We start from the raw sequence: 10,462 nt of genomic DNA on the forward strand, positions 1-10,462 counted from the left end.
TTTTGATTTTTTTTTTTTTTTCAGAGACAAGATCTCACTATGTTGCCTAGGCAGGCCTCGGACTTCTGGGCTCAAGCAGTCCTTCCCCCTCAGCCTTCAGAAGTGCTAGGATTACAGGCATGAGTCATTGTGACTGGTCATCATTTCCCCTTCTTACAAAAGAAAAATAAAAAACCAAATATTTATTCTTACCATACTACCTCCTCCCCAGTGGTTGCCTAATTTTGCTTCCCTTTGTAGCAAAACTATTGGAAGTAATTGTCTATACTTGATTTCTTTAATTCTTCTCCTCTGTTCTTTTAAAAACCCACTCCAGTTAGGACTTTTCCTTTATCTCTCAATCATATCATTCTCACAAGAGGTGACAGTGATTTCTATACTGTTTTGTTTGATAGCCACTTCTCAGTCTTTATCTGACTTATTAACTGCCGTTGATAATATTAATGATCACTCCTTAACTCCCCAACCCATACACTTTATTCACTTAGCTTCTAGGATACCTCATACTTTCTTGGTTATCTTCTATCTTGTTTTATTTTAGATTCAGGAGATACACGTGTAGATTTGCTGTGTGGATATATTGTATGATGGTGAGATACAGGCTTCTGTTGAACCCATCACCCAAATAGTGAACCTGGTATCCCATAGGTAGTTTTTCAACCCCTGTGCCCTCCCCTTCCTCTCTCCTCCCTTTAGAAGTCCCTGTTGTCTATTGTTCCCCTGTGTACGTCTATGTCTAACTTGGTTGTCTTCTTATCTCATTGTTTTTTCCTCCTCTGTCTCCTTTGCCAGTACCTCTTCTTTTCCCTGGCCTGGAATGCCCAGTGTCCCCTGCTTGACCCTCTTCTCTTTATTATTTACACTCATTTCTTTGGTGATATCATTCAGCTCATTGGCCTTACATACCCTTTATTTATAGGCTGATATTTCTCAAATTTATACTGTCAGCCCAGACCTTCCTTTTGAACTCCACACTTGATTATCCAACAGCCTACTAGATATCTCTACTTGCATATCTAAATAGTCATTTCAAATTTAACATTGCCAAAATTGAAATCAGAAGATTTTCCCACCCAAGATCTGTTCTGTCTGCAACTTTTCTATGTCGGTTGATGGTAACTTCATCTTTTCTTGCTCATGCCAAAAACTTGGGTATCATTCTAGACTCCTCTGTTTCTCTCATTCTCTACATCTAATTATCCAGTACATCCTGTTGGCTGCACCTTCAAAATATGTCTAGAGTTTGACCATCTCTTACTACCTTTACTGATATCACTCCTGCTTAGAAATAAGTATTTCTCGCCTGTTTTACTTTGTTACCCCTAATTGCTCTCTCTGCTTCTATTCTTGCCCCTCCATTGACTATTTCAAACATGGCTACCAGTGATATTTTAGAGCAGAGTATGTCATTTCTCTGCTCAAAATCTTGCAATGGCTCCTCATGTTACTTAGTCATTGCTTAAAGGATTGATATAATCTGAACTTTTATGACATATTGTTCACTTACTCTTCCCCTTTCTCATTTGGCTGCAGCAAATTGGCTTCTTCACTATTAACGTACCAAATCCTCTTGCCTAAGAGGTTTTGCTCTAGCTGGCTCCTCTGCCTGGAATGGTATTCCCCAGACGATGACAATGCCCCCGTCTCCTTCAGGTCTTTATCAAATCTCTTTTCTCAATGAGACCTACCCTGAACTGTCACATCAGCATCCTGCTTCACTGCTCAGCTGGCCATACTCTCCAACCTTCTTACCCTGTGTTACTTGTTTATTATTTCTAGTTCACAAGGATGTAAGTCCCTAAGAGGTTAGGGATCTTTTCTCTTTTACTCACTGAGATATTGAAAGTGTCTAGAAAAGTGCCTGATACATGGTGGGTGCTCAATAAATATTTGTTAATTGAATTGATGAATTGAATCAGTGATTCTGGGCATATCTCTTAGTTGGTCTGTTTATCTTAGTTTCTAAGTCTATTGGGTGGAGATATCTCCCCTTTTAACAGATTTGTAAAGCGGCTCAGAATCCATGATTGTCAGGTACATGGCATGTGAAAACTTTTGAGTTCAGTTATCCAGATGGGATATGGTATTATCAAATAGAATTATGTACTTGTCTTTCTCTTCATCAATACCAAACAGACTTTTTTTTTGTTGTTGTTGTTGTTAAAGTGGAACAATAAGAATATATATTTCTTTAGATTTTATGACTTATTCCTAAAGTAACCTCCTGGAAGGAAAATCAGAAGTAATAATCTCTGCTTCCTAAATGAGAATCTTGCTGTGTGTGGAGGCTCGCAACTGTAATCCCAGTACTTTGGGAAGCCTAGGTGAGAGAATTGCTTGAGCCCAGGAGTTCGAGATCAGTCTGGGCAACATAGCGGGACCCTGTCTCTACTAAAAAAATTTAAAAAAAGTTAGCCGGGCATGGTGGCATGTGCTTGTAGTCCTAGCTACTTGGGAGGCTAAGATGGAAGGATTGGCTGAGCCCAAGTAGTCGAGGCTGCCCTGAGCTGTGATTGTGCCACTGCACTCTAGCTTGGGCAACAGAGCGAGACTCCAACTCAGAAAAAAAAAAAGAAAATCTTGAGATAAAATTAAGATAAATTATTGCACCCAGCTTATTTAATTTGATGGGGGAGCTGGATTAATAATAATAATTAGTCCTGAGTTCTAAGACTGTGGTAGCTTTGTTCACTAAATTATGTCTTTCTAAACATCTGTTAGTGTTGGACACTAAACATTTTGACAACTAGGTTTACTTATCAAAACAGAATTGTGTGGTTTTTTTTTTTTAAACTGCCTCCTATAGTGATACTTAATTGTTTCTAGTATGTGTCAGATCTATGTTGTAAGGTTAGTGGTAGCATAGATAAAGAAGCTAGACTGGACTGCCTCAACAAGATTGGGGTATAAAAATCCCTCAGAGTCATCAGTGATTTTTCACTTGTCAGTGTTTAGCTCTGAAGTTCAGTTAGAAAGATGATCTCCAGCTACATCCTTGTTGCTGCAAAATACCTGATTTTGTTATTCTTTATGTCTGGGTAGTATATCGTGTAGTATCATGTAGTGTTCCGTCCTGTATATGTATCACATTTTCTTTATCCGGTCCACTTTTGATGGGCATCTGGATTGGTTCCATGTTTTTGCTATTGTGAGTAGTGCTGCAATAAACATATGCATGCAAGTGATTTTTTGGTAGAGTTATTTATTTATGTTCCTTTAGGTGTATTCCCAGAAGTGGGATTACTGGGTCATATGACAACTCGATTTTTAGTTCTTTGAGAAAATGCCACATGGCTTTTCGCAAAGGTTGAACTAACTTACATTCCTATTAACAGTGTAGAAGTGTTCCCTTTTCTCTGCAGCCTTGCCAACACATGTTGAATTTTTGACTTTTTAATGATAGCCATCCTGCCTGGTATGAGGTGGTATTTCATTGTAGTTTTGATTTGCATTTCTTTGACAATTAGTGAAGCTGAACTTTTTTCACGTGTTTGTTGGTTACTTGTATATCTTCCTTTGAGAAGTGTCTGTTTATGGTCTTTGCCCATTTTTTAATTGTATTGTTTGATTTTTCCCCTATTAATTGGTTTGAGTTCCTTATAGATCCTGGATGTTATAATGGCCTTTTTTGGATGCATTGCTTGCAGATACTTTTTCCATATATTATCTCTTTACTCTCTTGTTGGTTTCTTTTGCTATGATAAAACTTTTTAGCTTGATTAGGTCCCACCTTTCAATTTTAGATTTTGCTGCGTTTGCTTTTGGGGACTTTGGCCCAATGTGTTAAATGCAAGTACCACTGCTTGGCAGGAATGGAAAGGGAGAGAATGGGAGTGGGTAAACAGTAGATTATTTTGTATATAAAAGATACTTTGATTTTTTGTATCATTGACAACCTAGTTGCTTGTTCAATCTCTGTTCTAAAGAGAATTATTCAGAGGCTAGTAAAAATAATAGTGTTTCTTTTATGACAGAGGTATGAAGTTTTCTCAGAACCACAATGAACACATAATGCATCTTTTAAAAGTCATATACAAATGTAAGGGAATCTACTTTATATTGTCTGAAAATACACTGGGAATTTTGGCTATATTTTCATCTGTTCAAGCCAGGAGAGAATTCCTTTTCAAACTAGAGTGTTATCAGGATGGGGATCTACCTCCATTCCCCTCAAATGGTGCCTGGGAAGAGGACTGGATATGTGCTGTTCACTGCTACCCACCTGGCTTTCTGCTTCCATTTTCTCATCCAACTTCCCTCTCTAATCCATTCTCAATGTTCCTACCAGACTTTTAGTCCTAAACATAAATTTAGCTGTTATTCCCCTTCACTAAATTCTTAATGGCTCCCCATTTGTTCATTACTTGAAGTCCACATCTTTTAAGTGTCATTTAAGGTGCCTGGTCATCTGATGACAGACCTCCTTTCTGTGGAAAGACATAATCTTCCACCATGTCTTTCTGCCCAGTCCGTACCCTAGCCACAGCAATCACTTGTCATATACCAAAAATAAAAAAGGTCCCTATGACCATTTCAAAAAAATTTGGGGGAGTACTTTTGAAGGCTTGTTGCATATTGTTACAACAGGTATGTTGCATAATGCTGAGGTTTGGGCCTCTATTTAACCTGTCACCCAAATAGTAAACATGGTATCCAATAGGCAGTTTTTCAATTCTCACCCTCTGCTCTCCCTCCTCACTTAGGAGTCCCTGATGTTCGTTTCTCTCTTCTATGTCCGTGTGTACCCAGTTTTTGGCTTCCACTTAAAAGTGAGAACCCTTGTATTTGGTTGTCTATTTCTGTGTTAATTTGCTTAGAATAATGGCCTCCTGCTGAATCCATGTTGCTGTAAAGGACATGATTTCTTTTTTTTTTTTTTTTGAGTTGGAGTCTCACTCTGTCACCCAGGCTGGAGTGCAGTGGCACGCTCCTGGCCGCTGCAGCCTCGACCTGCTGGGCTCAGACGATCCTTCCCGCCTCAGCCTTCCGAGTAGCTAGAACTATAGGAGCATGCCACCACACCCAGATAATTTTTTTTATTTATTGTAGAGTCAAGGTCTCACCAAGTTGCCTAGGCTGGTTCAAATCCCAAGGCTCAGGCAATCTTCTTGCCTTGGCCTCCTGAAGTGCTGGGATTACAGGCTTGAGCCACTGCGCCCAGCCAAGGACATGATTTCATTGTTTTATGGCTGTGTAGTATTCCATGGTGTATATGTGCCACATATTCTTTATCCCATCCACCATTCCTATCACCATCTCTTGTGCTATTTATTTTACATAGTGTATTTGTCTTCTTCCTTCTATTAAAATATAATCTTCATCATGTGGACAGTGATTTTTTTTTCTGTTACATTTACTGCTTTTCCTTTACCATTTTAGAGCAGCACTTTACACGTAGTAGACACCTGATAAATTTGCATACATAAATAAATTTTTAAAAACTAACCTGCACATAAGTATGCCAGGGTTAATGTTTAGTGCTTTTATGTGCCAGGGACTGTTTCTGTTGCTATTTTTAATCAGGTTGAGAATTTTATTTCTCACATTTAAAAAAGATAATATTTTAGGTTTGTAGTGGGGAGTAAGTTGTTATTAATGGCTTGCTCTTTCTGGTAGCATTCAAAAAGAATATGATGTAATACATATTTAGTTCTAAAATTATATTTTAGATAACATTTTTCTTTAGGCAAGGAATAAGAAATCAAGTTGTCTTCCTTCAACAGCTGGTCTATAAACAGAAATCTCTTTGCAGCTGAATCAATGTTTTCCTTATGTTCTATGATCATAAATACTGAATTTCCACAGATTGCAGTTCTATCAGGAAAAAAAGATTCTTTCTTTTTTTAAGTTGTTAATTTTTTTCCCACTATTAAAATTTGTTTTAAGTTGCAATTCAGTGCCTGGAGACGGTTTTTAAGATCAGCCCAGAAGACACACACCTAGCAGTGTCACAGCCTTTGACAGAAATGTTCTCCAATTCCTTCTGTAAGGTATGTTATCATTGTTTTCATATCAGTATCTAATGTAAGTATGACTGAAATTTTGTGTTAATAGTTGAGGGTCCAGGTGTGTAATTAAGTAACTTATTGTATATAAAGTGGATAGTGTGTCCATATGGAGACAATTTGATATCTAAAATCTAACTTATTTATTGTGCCTTAGATTTTCATATAGTGGTACTTATCCTCTCACCTTCTTTTATATTTAATGTGTTAGTCAACTTTTAAGTCCTTTACAGTAGCTTAGTATTTTTATTTGTATTTTTTATTCCATGTCCTTTCAATGAATCTGAGTATTTTTAAATCTCCAACATCTGAATCGACATTTCCCTAAAACATGGAACACAAATTAAAGCAAAAGTTTTAATGTCTAGAAAGCAACTATGCAGAAATAGATTCACTGGGGTTGAATAATCATTTCTAAAGCAGATTTCTTCAAATTTGGCCATTACTGGGGCTCGTTAAAACAGGGAAAGGTTGAGGATCAGTGTGCAAAACTCAGACTGAAACCTGAGTTTTCTGATCCCTGCTCCCAGGGACTATTTACATGGCCTTTGGTTTCTGGCATTTTCAGGACACATAGACCACGAGATTGTCTGAAAAATGTTAAGGTTAGTGAGTGTAGGGCCCCATCGTGACCTCCTACATGTTTCTTATTTTGGTGCTTTGTGGACTTTTTTTTGTTTTTCTAGCTCTGTGTTCAAGTTTGAATACATAGTGGAGAATTCAGGAGTGGAGCTGAAATATGTAGTGTATGAGGGGAAACCCTCTCTAAAAATGGAATTGTCTTTTAGAGGGTGGACCCCTGGTAGTACAGGTTTCCCCTGCTAGGTGAGTGTTCTAGGAACTCATTGGCATCAGTGTGCCAGCTAGTGTTGTTGTGAGAGGCTGTGTTCGACTTCAGTGAATTTTTTTTGGAGATTCTTTCAACACATTTGTCCATTTCATGATGGATGATTTATGAGTGTACCCACCCCAAATGGCTGAGTGTTCAGTGGTTTTTGACCAAAAGCGGCATAATCCCCATTGTACCCTCCCTGTTCACCTGATCTCTCCCCAAGTGACTTATTTTTTTTCCCCCCAAAAGGAAAAAATCCTCAAAGGGAAACCTTTTACCCATGTTGAAGAGGTGAAACAAAAAACATCAGAAGCACTCAAAGGCATTAGAATCGATAAGTTCAAGGCTGGGCGTGGTGGCTCATGCCTGTAATCCCAGCACTTAGGAAGGCAGAGGTGAGAAGATTGCCTGAGCCCATTGGTTTGAAACCAGCCTGGGCAACTTGACAGGACCTTGTCTCTACAATCAGTCAAAAAATTAGCTGGGTGTGGTGGCATATGCTTGTAATTCCAACTGCTTCCTTGGAAGGCTGAGGTGGAAGGATTGCCGGAGCCCAGCAGGTCGGGGCTGTGGTGACCATGAATATACCACATTGCATTCCAGCCTGGGTGACAGAATAAGACTCTGACTCAAAAAAAAAAAAAAAATAGAATTGATGAGTTCAAAAACTGTTTTGAGCAGTGGGAAAAGAGTCTCAATAGGTATATTGTATCAAATGAAGAGTCCTTTGAAGTTGACTGAAATTTAAACATGTAAGAATAAATAGAGTTTTTTATAAATAAATTCTGGGTTTTTTGGGGTCCCCCCTCATATACTTCAGTCTAGAATGGACATTGCTGACAGCACCACATTTGACTGCATTCTCCAGGCTCTGTTTCTAGAGCTTCTTGAGAAGAGGTTTGTAGAGTTGTAATAAAGTTGGTCATTTGGCAATAAATGACTCCCTCTTTTTGTACTTGGAAAAAAATTATACAGTTATATATTAATTGATCAAACAGATGAATTCTGATTATATGACAAGACATAAGGATATAGTGACATTTCTCTCAGTTCCTCATCAAAGAACCCCCTTCTTCTCTTGGTAGGCTCTGGTTCTTTTATCGCCTGGGCCTGTGACCTACTCAGGGAACCCTGTTTCAGTGGCTGGAGTGGCTCTGGCTGAAGCAGACCTTTTTTACCCTCAGGTGCCTGAGGCCTGTGTTTGAGACAGCACATGGATTTGCTCACTCTACTTACTGTCACCCCTAACGTAGTCCTGAAGAGATCAGAATTTTTTTCCTTAAGGAAGCTCTATTGATTTTTACACTCTATTTAAATAAAGCTTTTTTTTCTTTTGCTGTATCTCTCTGGTTGCAATTAATTGTAAGAAATTTGTTGCTTACTATTATTAAAACATGGTATATTGAAACTGGCTCCCTAGTATATTTGCAGTAGTAGTTGTGGTATCACAATCCCTTTAGTAGTCCTGTTTTACAAATGTGGCTTCATTCCATATGTGTTTGGGGTTTGTTTTTTTTTTGGAGGGGGGACAGGGTCTCACTCTGTCATTCAGGCTGGAATGCAGTGGTACAATCTTGGCTCAGTGCAGCTTCCATTATCTGGGCTTAAAGGATCCTCCTGTCTCAGCCTCCTGAGTAGCTGTGCTTGCTGGGACTGCAGGCATGTGCCACAGTGCCAGGCTAATTTTTTTTATTTTTTTTTAGAGGTGGTGTCTTGCTTTTGCCCAGGCTGGTCTTGAACTACTGGCTTCAAGTAATCATCCCACTTTGGTCTCCCAAAGCACTGGGATTATAGGTGTGAGCTACCATGTCTGGCACATTTGTGTTTGCTAACAGAGTATGACAGAGAACGTCTACAATTGTCTGAAAATCAAGATCATTATATTAAAGAAATTCTTTGTCTCACCAAGTGGACTTGGTTGCTATATTGTCATTTAGTTTTAGGATACTGCTTTTCTGTTTTTTCCTCCCTGGTTAAATTTATATACTAAAGTGACTCACTTAAAATTAGGTAGAAGAGATCCTTTTGCAGTTCATAAGCATGCTGATTGGGTTTTCACATGCATGTGTGAGATGTGCCTCCCTCAAATCTTGTGATATGGGCATGTTACCCATCTGACATGAAAAAAAAAAGAAAAAAGAAAAGAAAAATAATAGGTAGCACTTGTCCCCAGATGATGAGTTGCTCAAATTTACTTAATGAATATGAGAATTAAAGTATAAAACTGGGGCAATTTTAGTGAATAATTCAGAAGGATTTGGAACACAGAATGGGTTAGAATCCATTTTTCTTTTTTCCTTGAGTCAGAGTCTCACTCTGTCAGCCAGACTGGAGTGCAGTGGCGTGATCACGGCTCACTGTAGCCTCAACCTTCTGGGCTCAGCCTACCCTTCAGCCTCAGCCTCCTGGGTAGCTGGGACTACTGGTGTGTGTCACCATGCCCTCCTCATTTTTTCTTTTTTAATAGAGACAAGGTCTCTGTGTTGCCTCGGCTGGCCTCGAATTCCTGGGTTGAAGTAATCCTCTTCCCTTGGCCTCCCAAACCTCTTACTGGGATTACAGGCATGAGCTACCTCACCCGGCTAGAATTCATTTTTCAATATCCCATTTTTCTGCTCCCCTAAAATCACTGTTTTTTCCATGTATAAACTGCCTGGGCTTGTTGGAAGACTTCAAATAGAGAGAACCCTAAAAGCAAGTGCTGTAGGGCGGTAGCATGCCTTTGAATCATATTTACATTCTGAGCAACTTCATTCAGTTTTTTTGTTTTGTTTTAATTTTTGTTTTAAAGATGTGGGGTACAATTCATTCAGTTTTAAGTAGTGACCTCTAGTTATGAAGGTTCTTATTTTGTTTCTGTTTTTTTTATTCCATTCTTTTATTCTTAGGAAAACTGATTGGTAGAAAAGGATTTTTTAAAAATAAAGACTTGACCCATATACTTTGCCAGTGATTTTGTACTTATTATTTGCGTCTAATTAGCCAAGCATATTTTCAATATATGATCTATGAATTGTACAGAAATGTTGATCAAGAAACAGGTAAGCCGGGCTCGGTGGCTCAGCCTGTAATCCCGTGCCTTTGGGAGGCTGAGGTGAGTGGATTGCCTGAGCCCGCGGGTTCGAGACCCGCCTGGGCAGCGAGACCTCATCTCTACAATAAATCAAAAAATCAGCCGGGCGTGGTAGTGCATGCCTGTAATTCCGGCTACTTGGAAGGCTGAGGTGGAAGGATGGCCGGAGCCCAGCAGGTCGAGGCTGCGGTGGCCGGGAGCGGCCACTGCACTCCAGTCTGGGCGACAGAGTGAGACTCCAACTCAAAAAAAAAGAAAAAGGTAATGGTGGATATAGTTTAAACATAGTACATAGGCACAATGGCTACAAATTATGCCTTTTAAAAAATGATAGACTTATATATGAACTTTATAGTCAGGCTTAAAAGCAATGCAATTTTTAAAAGGCCTCTCAAAAATGACAAAATACCTTGTGTTCCCACTGCCATCAAGATATTTCTTTTCAACTTGGCAAGACCTCATCTCTATAATAGATTAAAAAAATCAGCCAGTCATGGTAGCATGTGCCTGTAATTCTGGCTACTTGGAAGGCTGAGGCGGAAGGATCGCCGG

The 10,462-nt window shown here is 39.1% G+C and overlaps 1 protein-coding gene across 5 annotated transcripts in view; it reads left to right on the plus strand.

The window, feature by feature from the left end:
- Positions 1-10,462, plus strand: part of SGTB (small glutamine rich tetratricopeptide repeat containing beta) — a 46,872-nt gene that overhangs the window by 6,168 nt on the left and 30,242 nt on the right. For all 5 annotated transcript variants that reach the window (XM_008049767.2, XM_008049766.2, XM_008049765.2 and 2 more), the window contains exon 3: positions 5,887-5,990. In XM_008049767.2, the coding sequence (XP_008047958.1) occupies positions 5,887-5,990 (104 nt within the window). The remainder of the gene's footprint in view (positions 1-5,886; positions 5,991-10,462) is intronic.

This window comes from Carlito syrichta, unplaced genomic scaffold, assembly GCF_000164805.1.
Source record: "Carlito syrichta isolate Samal-C Ts95f unplaced genomic scaffold, Tarsius_syrichta-2.0.1 Scaffold136712, whole genome shotgun sequence".
In the NCBI taxonomy this organism is placed as follows: domain Eukaryota; kingdom Metazoa; phylum Chordata; class Mammalia; order Primates; family Tarsiidae; genus Carlito; species Carlito syrichta.